This window comes from Botryllus schlosseri, chromosome 8, assembly GCF_051294905.1.
Source record: "Botryllus schlosseri isolate E-star chromosome 8, Bs_hap1, whole genome shotgun sequence".
NCBI lineage: Eukaryota > Metazoa > Chordata > Ascidiacea > Stolidobranchia > Styelidae > Botryllus > Botryllus schlosseri.
This window is the reverse complement of record NC_137243.1, coordinates 18,877,797-18,893,442: the sequence shown is the minus strand read 5'-3', so window position 1 is coordinate 18,893,442 and position 15,646 is coordinate 18,877,797. Positions and strand designations below refer to the sequence as shown.

General features: G+C 39.7%; 2 protein-coding genes across 2 annotated transcripts; one reads left to right on the top strand and one right to left on the bottom strand.

Annotated features, from left to right (window-relative positions):
• Positions 1-31: 31 nt before the first annotated feature.
• Positions 32-2,538, top strand: LOC145445567 (WASH complex subunit 3-like). Its single transcript, XM_080323754.1, has 6 exons — positions 32-96; positions 404-487; positions 547-711; positions 1,905-2,089; positions 2,202-2,297; positions 2,360-2,538. Exons 2-6 carry the CDS (start codon positions 437-439, stop codon positions 2,457-2,459), a joined length of 597 nt encoding a protein of 198 aa, XP_080179880.1. The 5' UTR covers positions 32-96; positions 404-436; the 3' UTR covers positions 2,460-2,538.
• Positions 2,539-3,530: 992 nt separating this feature from the next.
• LOC145445566 (ER membrane protein complex subunit 2-like) lies at positions 3,531-11,086 on the bottom strand. Its single transcript, XM_080323753.1, has 10 exons — positions 10,929-11,086; positions 10,736-10,869; positions 10,295-10,425; positions 9,899-9,956; positions 8,110-8,195; positions 7,633-7,692; positions 7,021-7,102; positions 5,874-5,987; positions 5,714-5,812; positions 3,531-3,835 (listed from the first exon to the last, which is right to left on the bottom strand). Exons 1-10 carry the CDS (start codon positions 10,948-10,950, stop codon positions 3,746-3,748), a joined length of 876 nt encoding a protein of 291 aa, XP_080179879.1. The 5' UTR covers positions 10,951-11,086; the 3' UTR covers positions 3,531-3,745.
• Between the last annotated feature and the right edge of the window lie 4,560 nt (positions 11,087-15,646).

The window sequence follows — 15,646 nt, the reverse complement described above, 5'->3', positions numbered from 1 at the left end:
TTTCAATGGCGGCAAGTCACGTGACAATATAGCCAACATGGCGGGTGGTCGAAATATCATGAAAATAAACGATATCCCAGGGAGTTTTGTTGTGGGGTGAGCAATATTAGTCATCCTGTGATCGTTCAAAATCGTTGGTGTTCTTGCACTATTGTTTATCGCAAACGCGCCGCTTGTTTAATTTTTATATCGAGCATTCGTTACCTTTTTCTCCTCGACCGCTTGTCTGACACCACTTTGGTTTGTTCTTTATACGAAAAGCAACCGTGCGCGCTGCTTCGCATTTGGCTGGTAGTATGTTAGAGACATCAATTGGCATCAGAAAGCGGCTGTATGATTTCTTAATAATGGCTTTGTAATAGATCAAGACATGATACGTAATATGACTATTTTTGATTGACAGCTGCTAGTTCCTGGTCTAGTCCTGGTATACGCTATGGGCGATGACAATCTGCCCGCTTTGGGACCAGGCGTTGATCTTACAAAGGTTCGTATATGCCTTTAATTATTCGAAATATAGTATATGTTGTTTTATTGTTGTTTCAGATGGCTCCTCTGAACCAGCGAAGGTCAATAGCCTTCATGAATCACTTTATATGTCACACAACCAATTTTCTGAACAAATTTTCAAACACAGCAGAGGAGAGGTTATCACAGCAGCAGCTCGAAATGCAGAGGATAGAGATCGCTTTGAAAATTTTAGAAGCAAAGGTAAAACGAATGTTAATTAAGTTATAGCTGTGCTATTTGAGTGTTTGTTTGAATATTGGTCATTGTTGTTTTGATGTCGTCATTCGAAATTGAATTTCAAAATCAAAAGATATCGACCTGCACTCGTTCAATTCGTTACGTACATCCTATAAGGTAATGTGGCTATGGTGAGCCTAGCAATGGTTTTTAGCAATATCATGGGAACACTACTGATTGGTGTTCATTAGAAACACTATAGATGTGGTGCCTTTGTTTCGTGTATCGATAAATTGTTAACTTGTTTTCACGTGGCAACGTTCTATCACATCTATACAGACGCCATTGGAAAAAGAATTGTCTAGATTGGATCGACCTGACCTATCGATCTTGTCTTCTGTGACGTGCCACCCCATTTTTGTTACTTGCTTTTTCTGTACTATTTTCTCTTACTTTTCATTCAGTGTGCATGCCTCCTCTTTGCATCGCCTAGGCCAAGGTGGGTGTCTGATTCCAAAGACTACTCCAAGTCATTTCGACACCTTTCTATCTCGTCATTGTATCGCAATTTCTATGGTGTATCGAACTGATGGCAGAACTGGTTATCATTTCCAATAATGAGTTGATAACTGATTTTTGATGAATGCTGTAATTTGGGACATGAATAATTATTGATATGAAACATCTCAATTACTTAAAATCTGGCTACCTCACAGAAATATTGTTATATATCAGCCAACTGCAGCCATATAAAAATATACATTTTAATAATATATTCATACCGTAAATATATTAAAACCCGAAGCTTTTCGAACTGACACTCTTCAGGCTCAGGGGCAATCGTCAGCATATAGAGGATTTCAAAAACTTTCAACATTCATTCAAAAACACTCATCAAGATCCATCAACCGCGCCTATGCCAGCAGAAGGAGCGTTTGCTTCAGCTGCGCTCGCGGTTTGTCTGTACTCAATGTTGTTTTCGTTTCTATGTCACAATTGGATATATGCAATGTAGTTATATGCTAGTTTTTGAAATCCAAGGGAGCGCTGGCGCCCACTTAGCAGCCGCTACACTTGACCACTATAACATATAGCTTTAGCAATGACTGGAAATTATATAGGCTCGTATGATTATTTTAGGAACCATTGTACGTTTCATTTATTTCAAGATATCTCTGACGCAGAACACAGATTCAAGTTTACTTGTTTTGGCTTAGATTGCCTCGATTCCGGGCATGAATGATATCAATGATACTGTCACGGCACCTGCACAAGAACCAACACCTCAAAAGGAAACGCCGTCAACTGGCCAGACAGTGACTTCTGACCCAGTTGCAGATGCACCCCGTAACGAGCCACCACCACCGGATCCCAATTATGTTCTAGTAAAGAATGATCCAAGGTTTGGGAAATTTCAATGTCCATTATGTGTCAAATTGTGTCTACCAAAACCTACTCCAGTTCTCGGGAAGACCTCTCCAATTTATGGATAAGCAAATTTTCTTTAATTCCAGGTATGCCCGGTTCCTGAAAATGATAACTGTTGGAGTACCACGGATAGCAGTCGAAGGTAAAATGAAAACGGAAGGCCTGGATCCGGATTTGCTCGAGTAATAAAATCGATATTAAAATTCTGTTTCTGGATTTCATGGAAATTTGACTTCTTTTCCAGTACTCCCGATGCGCCCGTTCCGGATGGTGGACAAGGCGCTGATGAGGAATCTGACAACGAAAGTCAAAGTCTGTCCTCTGGGGACGACTTCAGCGATTAGGATACCTCGCCATTGATTTCATATTGTTATGATTGTGCAATACTGTTTTTGTTTTGAATATAATTTTTGAGATATCTTCCATTTTGTATCGTTATTGGCCTTGCAAACCTAACGCTAGCGAGCAAGACTGGTGGGCTGATGAGTCGGTCATACATCTACTTCTATATAAAGAACCATGCATCCTGGGTTTCGTCAGGAATTGTCACTTCAGCTAAATGTGAGTTTAGTGGTATTTTCCGAGCCTAGCACTGCTGCTCATTTTGTATTGATTGCTAGCTTACAATATCTTGGTATCGGGTAATCGGACACTTTTTACAAATCACAAAATTCATCTTATCAGACGACAAAAGCAGTATGGTAATTTGAAAATTCTTTCCAGAAGATACTGTAATCTTTCCAACTCAAGTTCCAGAGAGTTACAGAGACTGGATATTACCTAGGGTTACCATACGTCCTATTTTTAGAGGATTTGTCCTCTTTTTTGAAAGTGTCCTCGGAGGACGCCTTCTGACAATGTGGAGCAGAAAACGGTATTTTGGGCGCTGAGGGAGAAAGTTGACCTTTTTTTAGTCAACCGGCGACAAAGTGGAAAAAATTTACCGTTTCTTGAGAATTCTTCTCCGGTTTTGCAAGTCTGAATATTCTGAAAGTGTCCTCTTCCGATTTCCAAAATATGGTAACCCAAATATTACTGAGAATGTGATGTATGCATATGCACATTGTACAGGCTGTGTGTATGCGACAACGTCTGTCTCAGTAAGTTAGATTCTCAGCATTGGCCATTCTCGGTAATGACATTAGGTCGCCCTCGAAGGCCATTTTTGGTAACCCTATGTTCTGCCACGTCCAGAAAATTGTTACTTCTACTTGCGGTTCACAAACCCTACACTATAGCAAGCTAACTGCAAATGTTGGAAAGAGGAAAAAAAATTCAACAAACGAATACAGAATGGCCGTAATAAACATTAGTATCAATCATTGAAATTATTACTAGGTTCAGGTGCCACAACCTGCCCCTAAAGTAACATTCCCCAATCCAATTTATCCCCAGTTTGGCCTCAGAGTATCAAATTCAGATAAACAGGCATGGTGTACTGCAGAATTACATGACATTACAGTATGTAGCTGCATGTCACACAAAAACGAAACTCTTAGATCTGACGAACAATACAACAGGCAATAAACGTCTCTGGACAATTCACGAAAAACGGCAGGATCGAATCCTTCTGTAGGACAAAACGCGCAGCAAAATATTGCATCGACCGATGATTGTGAATGGCTCCAAGTTACGTTGTCAAGCTCAACTTCCCCAGCATGGAATGAACGTCTTCGAGATCCTCCGAAGCAAGTCTGGAAGCATCCTCTTCCTCCGCCTCCTGTAATTGGCACAAAAAGAATAAATCTATGGTGCCTTGATCGTCGCACAGAGCAAGACAGGCATTGTTGTGTGAAGAACAGTTGTTGATCAGTTTGCCAGCAAATGACCCAAGAATTAGGTTGTGGGCAGATCATCTAAAATTATCAAATGAAACAGTAACGGATCATTCTAATAAAGAATGGTGTGGTGTACCTGGCTGAGGTGGTCTCCATAGTCAGTGATGCTACCAGGGTTGTAGTCAATCTCACTTTTATACTTTTGGCGAGAGTCAAGTCGAGCCATTTTCAATTGACCACCTAGTCAAGTCCAAGTCATTGCATCAACTGTTCAGTTTCGAGTTAAAGTCTCGTGAACCCACTATTAGCAACTCTGCTTGGTGCCACCGAATGCTTCGCATTCATATTACAGTAATTTTCCTCACCTTTAGCAGTTTCTGGTCGCATTTTCAAGTGTCAGTACTGATAAACGAAATACAAATAGTGTGGTAACTTAGGGTTACCATTTTTTTGATCGGGAAAAGGTGAACACTTTTTTTTTTCAAATCATAAAAGTTAGTTTACCAGAATTGAAACGGCTGATTTTGAAATTTTTACTGGAAATCCTTTTGCGTTGATTATAAAAAAGGTCAATATTCCGACTCGACTCCCGAGTTATCCGCTTTTTAAAGATACTGCTCTGGTGTTGATTAAAAAAAAGGTCATCTCTCCTATTCGACGACCGAATGACCCCCTTGAAAGACTGCATTACATATTTCGTGTCATTTATGGCATTTTTTACTTGAACCTGTCCATTAGCCTAGCTGTCAAAGCTGCAAAGGAAGACGAATTTCCAAGAAATACATTTAGGAGGACATTTTCGATTTCCTCAAAAAAAAATGACAAGTCCTCGTAATGGAGGACATATGGTAACCCTAGGTAGCTTTACTATTCTTCGAAATGATTACGAAATGCCTGTCTTGGCAATCCGAGTCTCGAGTCAAATGACTTGGTCCTGGTCATGCGGACTCCAGACTAGGGCGGCCAAGACAGACATTTCATTGTAACTTCGAAGAATATTTAAGTTACCACATTGTTGGTATTTCGTCTATCAGTACTGATACTCGGAAAATAGGGCCAGAAACTGTTAAGACCGTGAAAAGTTACGATATTATGAATGCAAGCAGAGTTGAAAAGTGGGTTGGACGGTATTGAACTCAAAACTGAACGTTCAACACAATGACTTGGACTCGGACTTGAATCGGTGTTGAGTTGAAAATGACTCGACTTTACACGAGTCAAAACTATATAAGTGAGATTGACTTGCCGACAAGATAGCGTAATGGTGAAGCGTCCGGCTTCTTGATCGATAGGTCGTGGGTTCGAGCCCCGGCCGGGTCAGACCAAAGACCTGATTAGTAACACTGGTATCCATGACTTCCCTGCTTGGCGCTCATGCATTACTGGGATTGCATGGAGGAGTGGTGCATGACTTAGAAAGCCGTAAAAGGCTATATCTGCACTTCCTTGTCCAGCGTCATATGCACATCATGCACTCATGGTACGCATATGCACAGACCGTGTGTATGTGTATCACGAGTCGGTGTATATGCCGCAAAAACATCACGGACAAAAATAAACTACGTCCTTTTCTTCTTCCTTTTTCTTCTTCCATGAGACTCGGAACCTTGTGACTTGGTTACAACGCTGGTTATTGGACATGCCACTGGTGTCAAATGTGACATCGTTGATATGGTTTTACAATGACAATAGGGTCTGGCTCTTTGCTAAACGACAGCTTCTATAATCTTCAAAGTTTTGGATTGAAATGAAACACCTTTGACATCTGACTTGATCCAATTACACCCCCGCTACTAATTCTAATTTCAGATAAAACATACCTTATGTTTCAGCGTAACTATTCGACAGGCCCAGTCCATGTACTTCTTCACATTCTTTTTGTCCTCGCTACTCTTGCCGGACATCAACCGTGTACATGTCTGCAAAGAGAGAATAGCAGATGTGAACGAATGCCAGCCAGAGAACGCATTCCCCACGTACCAAAATAAGGCCGTACAGAGCCCTGATATTCGTCTTATTACTGAGGAAGACGGCTTCGGCAAAATGATCCTTGGCCACTTTTATATTCTCGATTCCTCCTTGACTATACTTGATCTGTGATGAAAAAATAGACTGAAGTAATGACATGCTTTCATAATGCAATTTTCATATGAAATGTGTGTAATTCTATGTGGGGATGAGGGCAAAATAAAATTCTTGAATCATTGTGTGACTCGAAATCCAAAAAGCAAAGATGCTTCTCCATCATTCTAATACTGCGCGTGTGCATTATCATTGGTCAGGGTCACTGCGTGACTGCGTGATGTCACAGTACATATTTATTTTTGCTAACTTTCACTTCCGTCACCGGATGAAGGGGCCGTGCTCCAAAAGCTTGAAAAATTGGAAGCAAGATTCATATTATAGAAACCGTTTGCTCCTACAATATAAGATATGATCATGGTTATAATAATTGAAAATATGGCTGGCAGTACTGAACTTGAGTATTGCTTCCACAACGACAGTCATTGCAGTAAGGAATTTATCAACTCGAAGACTTTTTGTGTGCCCGTTATCAAGAGTTAACGGCACAATAACAACCATACAGAAAGATAAATGAAAGAAAAATGAGCGCTAGGCAAAGTTTGGAGTACCAGTATTCATAACAAAGAAGGAGAGAAAAACAAATTAAACAATGAAAGACCACACACAGACAAATAGTGGTAGATATTATTGAAAAATTTTAACATTGTATAGAAACTCCTTGTGCCGACATAAATCAGGATTGGTAAATTTTATGATAGTTGACTCCAAAACAGACAGATGGAAGGCAGATCTACATTTATTAATCACAGTGAAAATACTGTCAATGTAATGACTGGCACAGACAAACTGTTGAAAGCGGCAGTGCTCTGTGAGTGGAATGTCTTTAATGAGGTTACGTACTCGAACTCTTGAAAGTGGCGCACGCTGCTGATCAACCAACAAGTTGATAAGGGAAGATTTTGTTGAATATGCAGGGAGAAGTTACCACCACAATAAAACAATAAGTAATTGACTGCTAATGATCTGTTTTACGGCTCAAAAATTAGCACATAACGATCAAGTTTACTAATATAACATATAACAGAGCGCAAACTTGTCTCACCTCGGCAAATCTCTGGTGATAGAGATGACTACGTGGTTGTGATAATATTGCTTCTTCCAGGCAGAAGGCTGCTTTGCTGAATCTACCAAGTTACATAAGTCAGCATGGTGTTGAGAACAAAAGCATATCAATACCTACAGTTGGTAGCCTGTATTCAATTTAATTAATTTATACAAGCTATAATTAAGGACCGAAGGAGCACTGTAACCAAGTCACAAGGTTCCGAGTCAAAAATCAATTCAACTTTGATAGTTTTGACTCGAGTCAGGTCCAAGTCTTGCACAATGACTCAAGTACAAGTGGAATCAATGCACAAATTACCTCAAGCTAAGTCATTTTTCGTATTTTAGAAGATGACTTGAGTCGTTACAATCCTGGACTAAAGTTAAACCAAAGTCACACATGGGTAATTTGGAGGATCATAGTTTAACAAAACCCAATTCGCCGCAGATACAAATCTGCAAAGCAAATTTTCACTTTTAATATTGTCACACGGCACCATGCCTATTTCAAATGGTAAAAGCAGTTTTTCGCAAGCTGCGTACAAAATGCTTACAGAAACACTAATAAATGTAGCATTCTCCAGGAAAAAAGACATAACATTCCACTCACTCCAGTTCTTCTGTATACAAATCTGATAACTCAAGCCAAGCTTCGGTGTCCGCCATGAATCTGTAAGGACAAAATATAGTTGATATTGGTGATAGACTAGCAATCTGATCAAGATCAACTGATCAAAACAGCATAAATCTGGGAGAAAACATAAAATATACGTGATCAGGTGGGTAGCCAATAAAGTTAAACTGCTGTGTCCTAAATTTTGATATTGTAGAGATGGCGTAATTTTTTCTGTTCACGTTTTCTGTTCTACATCCTTACCCATACTCCATTCACTGCACTCCAACTCAGGACGGCAACCCTGGGTGCAGTTCCTTAGATAACGGTTCTATACCAATACCGAGAATGGACATTACCGAGAATGGACATGGTGGAGGTGTCCATTCTCGGCAGTGTCCATTCTTGGTAATGGTTTTCTCGGTATTGACCGGACACCCAAAACAAGAAAGTACCAAACCAACATGAACTTACATTTTGAGATAATCAGTAATACATTTTATTGCTTCTGGAATCTTCCCTGAGGCCTTGTTAATGGCTGCTTTCCTCTTCAGAGCAGCCTGACAAAATAGATTGTTACTATAATGTTGAGCACACCAGTTTAACCGAATCCAAGATTTCATGTGATCGGTAGCCTAAATGACAAAGACTAGGATACAGTTGATTAAGGGTATTGATGTACAGATTTACCAAGAACAATTAACAAGAACAAAACTGAACTAATAAACTCTGCATTTTACGATCAATTCCCACTGTCACATTTCCTAAAGTCGATGCTGCAGAAAATTGTGCAGTTCCATAAGGATTGCAGTACGTTGCTTGCGTACACCGGTGTGGGAACCACTGTCCAGGAGATGCGAATATATGGCATATGGATAACCTTACATTAAGATAACATAACATAATAGACGAAAATAGGGTTACCATACGTCCTCTTTTAGGAGGATTTGTTCTCTTTTTGACATTTTTGAAAGTGCACTCGGAGGACGCCTAAATGTCCTATTTTTTGTAAATTTGTCCTCTTTTTTTGAATTTATTTTTAAATGTATGTGGAAATTCAACTGATATATAGGAAATCAGTACGGAAGTAACGGTCCGGTGTGTCTTTCGGGATCTGAGTCAAAAAGTTAATTTTTTTTGTCAACCGATGTAAAATTGAATGACAGTATGTATCTGCAGTCGAGTCGGAAAGTCGGCCTTAATTTTTTTCATTAACCAACTGCAAAATCGCAATAAATTTACCATTTTTTCGAGATTTTACTCTGCTATTGTAAGTCTGGACATTTTTATAAAGTGTCCTCTTTTCAGATTCCCAAAATATGGTAACAGCACGAAAATGAATGCGACATGTGTCGGTATACTGGTTTGCTTCAGTATAGGGTTACCCAATGATATATATATCATTGGGTTACCATGCGTCCTCTTTTAAGAGGATTTGTCTTCTTTTTTTAATTTTTTTAAAGTGTCCTCGGAGAGCGCCCAAATGTCCACTTTTTTGAGATTTTGTCCTAATTTTTGAAAATTTTGGTTAAATATAGGGCAAAATTCGACTGAGACACAGTACATCAGCAGTGAAGTAACGCTCCGGCGGCTATTTCGAGAGCTGAGCGGGAAGATGACCTCTATTTCTAGTCAGCTGACCACGAAGTATGAATTTATTTACGTAACCAAAATCAGAAAATTTGTGATTTGATATCTAGCTTGGGACTCTTTGATATTTTCTATTGAACCACAGAGCTCGTTTATATATCAGGGTTTGTAACCAAGTCGCAAGGTTCCGAATCACAAGTCAATCTCACTTTTATAGATTTGCCTCAATTTCGACTCACCACAGAGCCAAGTCCGAGTCAAGTCAGCTAGTAGAGTCCAAATTCACTGTTGAGTTTTCAGTTCAATCAGGCTCAACCCACTTTAACTCTATCCGGGTGATATAGAATGCATTCATAATATTGTATTTTTCCTCGGTCTTAACAGTTTCTGACCTCATTTTACAAGCATCGGGACTGATAGAAGAAATAGTAATAATGTGGTAACCTTACTATTCTTCAAAGTTATAATGAAATGTCAGTCTTGGCCGTCCTAGTTTCGAGTCATGCATAATGACTCGAGTACAAGTCACGTCATTCTACGCATTTCAAAAAAAGACTCGCGTAAAGTCGAGTCACCAAAAATTCACGACTCTACTCGAGTCACTACAATCCTGTTATAAGTGACATAGTTAGAACATAGATCCTAATCTCAATACAAAAAATATTTGTCTTACTGCATCAGTTGGGTCTTTCTTGTTGATTTCTTCGTAAATTCTTAGAGCTCCGTAATAGCTACAATTGCAAAAAATTCATATCAAACTTCATGAGTTTACAAGCTGTAACAATTACACTATACCTTCCCATTACAACAGTTGCAGTCATAAAATGTAATTAGCTTATGGCAGGAAATTAATCAATTTCCGACATTGCTGATCATAGGCGACATAGTCATATATAGCCGACACTGTCACCGTTGGTGACAATGACACAAAATTTAACAAACAATGTGTCATAAATCATACGATTCTCATGGGAAAACAAGCAACACTATGATAGCTTGTTTTAAAACATTATAAATAATGATATTCATCTTCATTTTTTTTTAATCAACATCAAATGTGTTAACATACTCGCCACTAGCTTCCAGATCCATCCCGTGGAGTTTCTTTATTCTGTTACTGTCAGGAAATCTATTTTCAAGCCTCTTCAAGCATATTATTGAAAGGTCACTACGGCATACATCAAGTGATGCGATGAAAACCTGGAGAAAGAAGAGAAAAAATGACCATTACTTTACAACGTAGAATGTAGTCAAGAACATAACATGGCAATTATATCTATTCAGAACACCTATATACAATAAACGGTATATATTATATTGATATTCCAGCACACTTCCCATAAATTGGTATAAATTGGTTTTCCAATTCTTACCCAAGGACTCAAGGAGGCCAGGAGGGTAAGTCGAGTGCACACGATCCAGTTTACTAACTTCACTTAAAGGTGTCTAATGCCTGATCAGTGATCACTCTCTCTATGATCTCAGTAAGAATATCAATACCAATAGATACCTGTTCACATATCAACCAAAATTCGTCCCCGAACCGATTCGAATGACGTCTCACAATATTTTCTCCTAAATCGACGATTGCCGAGCTATTCCGTGAATTGTTTTCACGCATATCCCTCAGTTTTTTGCAGGCGACTGAAAATCGAATAGATGGATTCCCAAGGCAATTACAGTTTATTGCCTACATTACTTACCGTCAACATCATAATCATCCATAGCTTACCAACAGACGGAGCAGCCGATAGAGTGAAAGAGACGACCGATTTATATATCACTATTCACTATACTTCTATCCTGTGACATGAAATGAAGAGAAGTGAAGTAAGAATAAAATTCAAAATTGTAATATACGGCAAAAACGTCTGGATCACTAGCCCGACATGGTTTCGTTGCGCTAACTCGTATAGACGATTTCCACTGGCTGCGCATGGGTGGCGCCATTGTTACGAAAGGCTGGCCAGATGTCGGATCGGAGGTTTTGACACTCCGTCACTTTTGAAGGGGCGTAACGTAGGTCATTATAGTTGTGGATCTATATGTGCCGGTGCTTGCATATATCATGTAAAAACGAAGCCGAATGGTGTCTCACACCTTCATTGTTGCGTCCCTATGTGCATTATGCAGTAATGAGAAAATGGTACCGGTAGCTTCCATCGCAAAGGACAAGAAGCTATAAAGAAAGATTGTATTACGTTGGAACATAGGAGAGGTTACTGTGGAAAGGATTTTATTCAAGGTTTGTGTAACACTGGCATATTTGTGAGAAACTTGTTATTTATAACATTCATTTTCATCTACTTCTCTCATAGACATCATATTAATATGACAATCTGCATATTATTATTGCCTCGACTCCTATTTGTGTTTCTTCTTCTGTTACCTCCACTGAGCTAAATCCTCTGTAAAAATGAGTGCACTGTATTAGTCCACTGGAATAGTTGCGACGAGTAGTATAAGACCTTTACATGTGATTTCATGATTTCCAGTCAAATTTGTTTATTTTTGACGAAGCAATAAATTGTCAATATGTCTGTAGCTTGTGATTTACATTTCTAGATCACTCAGAGAATATAAGAGTCTGTGAAAGACATTTCCACGATAGTGATATCAGGCTTGTCTCAGTCAGTGAATTACATTACTAGAGCTCTCGGAATACAAAAGTATATGGAAGACAATTCCACGATAATAACATCAGGCTAACGCATTGCTGCAGACAGAATACGAGATATCGCTCTGTCCCATCTAAATATCCGTGGCAAAAGATTTCAGTCGAGCAACACCGAGTGAAGAGAATCTCTGACAGATTGTGTGTTGGCGTGGACATTTTTCTATATACTCATAGAGACAGATCCAACCAGTTTGTACAGCAGGGTTCGCCAACTCAATACCAGTCTCAAGGCAACATCGAGATGAAATAAGTCACACATAGTTACCACAAAAGAACTAGTATTTTATTGAAGGAATACAAATACAACAAAGAATATCGGGATCATGAATATCATTTTATTCTACAACAGGGGTTCTCAACTTCTCTTGTGTAACGGGCCGCATTTTAACAGCAAAAGACGCTACGGGCCGCAGAACAATATTACCGTTTACTTGTGGACTACAATTAAATTTAGGCTACTGCAGCCTATTTACCACTCGTATACGGGCATTTAGTACATTTTTATGCATTATAAAGCATCAATGGACGGTGTTCGTAAGTTTGCAGCTGCTGCTTATTGTGAGAATATGTATCTTCTTGCGGCGTAATTAAATCCCTTCATGGAGCGTGCATTGCATTCATTGCCAAGTGGGTATAAGCAACTTAAAACCCTTCCACCAGAGAACCGAACGCTCTGTTTCAATGCTTCAGTGAGCAATTATAAAATTATGATAAATTTTGCGTTACAGAGGCCATTATCACATTGAGCTCTGAGTGGTATGAGAGAAAGTCTGGCGTTCTGGCCATTTCTGAGCAAAATAATCAACCATTCTCCATTCCTTCCATGCATGGGGCCCTACATCAACAGTTACAGAGTTAGCTTTGTCAAGTTGATATTTTTCGCTGGCCCCCTCACCACGTTTGCCCAGCCAGCATTTCCTCTACATATATGTCCACTATGATAAAATTCAACCAGATAGTTAGTTATGCAATGTCGGTGGATTTGTCCGAGGTTGGGTTAAAGCAGTCTATGCGGCAACGTGTTTCAGAACATGCGACCGACTGACATTGAAGTAACTCGTCTGCTGGACACGATTAAATCAGACGACTGTATCTTCGAAATTTGTCTTTGCTGGTAAGTTCTGGAAACAGCAAATATTCGCACAGTATGTTAAGGTCTTATTGAAATCGCAAATTCTGTAGCAGATTTCTAGGATTTAGCGATATTCCAAGTAATTTTGAACGATGCGTCTGTAACGTTGTCGGCAATCTCAACAACCGTTCGCAGTGAGTCAAACACTCTTTAAAATTGCAGGCCAGCTACGTAGCGGGATTCTCTTGAACCAGAGTCCAGCAGAATACCGATTCAAGACAATAACAATCTGAAGTCGAGCATATATCAAGAAACGAGAGCACATTAAAGCAGTGCTGTTTCTCAAACTTTTTCTGACACCCCCCCTTTTTTATAGAGAATAATTTCTTGCTCCCTTGTCGTCATATAACAAAATGCAACCAGAATGCTACAAACGGCTAGTTTGGTGGCATGGAAGGTTATGACTGTTGATGAGAGAATTCTCAAATATGAAATTCGGACTATACACTGAGAAATAACTATGAACTGAAGACAAATGGCGCCCAGCGCGAAATTTTTTTCAGTTGACCGAAGCGCCGCACCCCTTTCAGATGCTTTCACGCTCCTAAAGGGCGCGCCGCCCCATTTGAAAACCACTGCATTCAAAAATTAATAATCAAACGAAATGAATTTGTTACAATACCGTGTCAGCAATAATTGTGTTTATAATGAAAGATGTCGCGGGCCGCAAAATAATCGTCTGCGGGCCGCAGGTTGAGAACCCCTGTTCTACAGTATGAGCTGCGTACGATACCTGACAACAGTTTTCATAGCAGTACTATCTGAAAGACATCTCTTAATCTTGTGGGAATCCCTAAGTGGTTTTCTAAGACTCTCAGTCTTGGCAGTATCTCCGCCATCGCACGTCAAGCCAAGATACCCCACCCATTCATATCAGCTGATTCTGTCTCGATTAAATGCAGTTACCATCGCCGAAGCTGTTTCAGCTAGTGAGACAGGCCACCCCTGGGTTTTTCCACCCAGATCTGGGGTTTTCGAGCATCCCCTGGGTTCATCAGAGTGTTCGTCAGGTCAATTTTACGCTCGAAAATCAATTATTGGACCAGTAAGATCATAATGTCGTGAAATGTACGTCCTTCAGTTCGAGTTCGCCATTGTCGATGGATTCAGCTGTTATTGTACCGGGAGAGTCATGAGAGACTGTTTACATTCGATAGTTTCACTACTAAAATGAGATGCCTTGTGATGCGATGGAGCTTCATTGAATGCTGACTGTCAGGCACTTGGCTGCAACCTGCAATCATGTATGTCTTCATCTTTGCAAACTAAAGATTGAATGAGCATATAGGAGTCAATATTGTTATGCCGTTTTGGGTATGCTACATCAAGATAGGCAATCATCTCCAAATAAGTTTCATGCAGCATTAATGCCAATAAACGAACACAGTAAATTAATATGTACCGGTACCGTGTCTGAGAAAATGAGAATACTGAAATCCATGTATTCTACAAACATTTTGTAGCCTAATAATCAATGTTCCCTCTAATTTTTGACGAGTCTGCGCACACTCACCAACTTACTGCGCAGAGCCTTGGACAACAGTGCGTAACGACTAAAAAATGGTCCTCACTTCAGATTTTTTGTGCGCAACTTGAATTTTCTGTGCGCAGAGACCGTGTAAGCACTGCGAACGTGCGAAGCTTAGATGGGACATTGCTAATAATCTATTATTTCCAGATCAAGTGAATTTCAGTGCAAACGTTTCAATGTCCACAAACGTAAAAGCTGTTGAATATGCGTAGGCTACACCGGTAGCTAAGCATCATCTGTTCGCGACAATAAGAAGCCAAGAACTACGTTCTTTACAGTTCCAAGCTGAACTTCTTACAAGATATTAGCATAAACTAATATTAAATCACCTTATATATACGCGGCTTCCTTACATTTCAATGGCGCGGTATTCAGAAACGTCGGCGAATAACCTTGTCAGGGGAGCAAAATGTGGCTGGTTCTAATCTTGGCCAGTCATACACTACTGGCGCCAGAGCGCTGGAAATCGTCTATTAGTATCAGCCCGACATGGTTTCGTTGCGCAAACTCGTAGGCAATCAAACAAACCTGTTAGCCAGTTTGGATCTATATACTGAAGTGAATACTGTGTTTAATAGTGGCGAATACTGTGTTGAATAATGGCGAACACCTACAGTCCGTAATCTCTGAAATATTACTATATAATGAACCAGGGTTATCATATTTTGGAAATCATGAAAAGAGGATCGACACTTTTTCAAAATTTTCGGACTTGCAATACCGGAGGAAAATCCTGAAAAAAATGGGAAGATTTTCGTACTTCGTGGTCAGCTGACTAGAATAAAGGTCAACTTCCCGGCTCAGCTCCCGAAATAGCCGTCGGAGCGTTACTTCACTGCTGATTTACTGTATCTCAGTCGAATTTTGCCCCATATTTGACCAAAATTTGCAAAAATGAGGACAAAATCTCGAAAAAGTGGACATTTGGGCGCCCTCCGAGGACACTTTAAAAAAAGTCAAAAAAGAGGACGAATCCTGAGGACGTGTGGTAACCCTGTAGGCCTACTGAAGCAAACAAGTATACCGACACATGTCGCATTCATTTTCGTGCTGTTACCATATTTTGGGAATCTGAAAAAAG

Bases quoted from the DNA above. Each gene is read 5' to 3' on its own strand.
- LOC145445567 (XM_080323754.1), top strand. From the start codon at position 437: ATGGGCGATGACAATCTGCCCGCTTTGGGACCAGGCGTTGATCTTACA. The intron at 488-546 runs GTTCGTATATGC...TTGTTGTTTCAG, and splicing joins CAGGCGTTGATCTTACAAAG to ATGGCTCCTCTGAACCAGCG. The intron at 712-1,904 runs GTAAAACGAATG...GTTTTGGCTTAG, and splicing joins TGAAAATTTTAGAAGCAAAG to ATTGCCTCGATTCCGGGCAT.
- LOC145445566 (XM_080323753.1), bottom strand. From the start codon at position 10,950: ATGGATGATTATGATGTTGACG. The intron at 8,196-9,898 runs GTAAGACAAATA...CTATTTTGTCAG, and splicing joins AGAAAGACCCAACTGATGCA to GCTGCTCTGAAGAGGAAAGC. The intron at 3,836-5,713 runs GTATGTTTTATC...TGCCAATTACAG, and splicing joins TAGTTACGCTGAAACATAAG to GAGGCGGAGGAAGAGGATGC.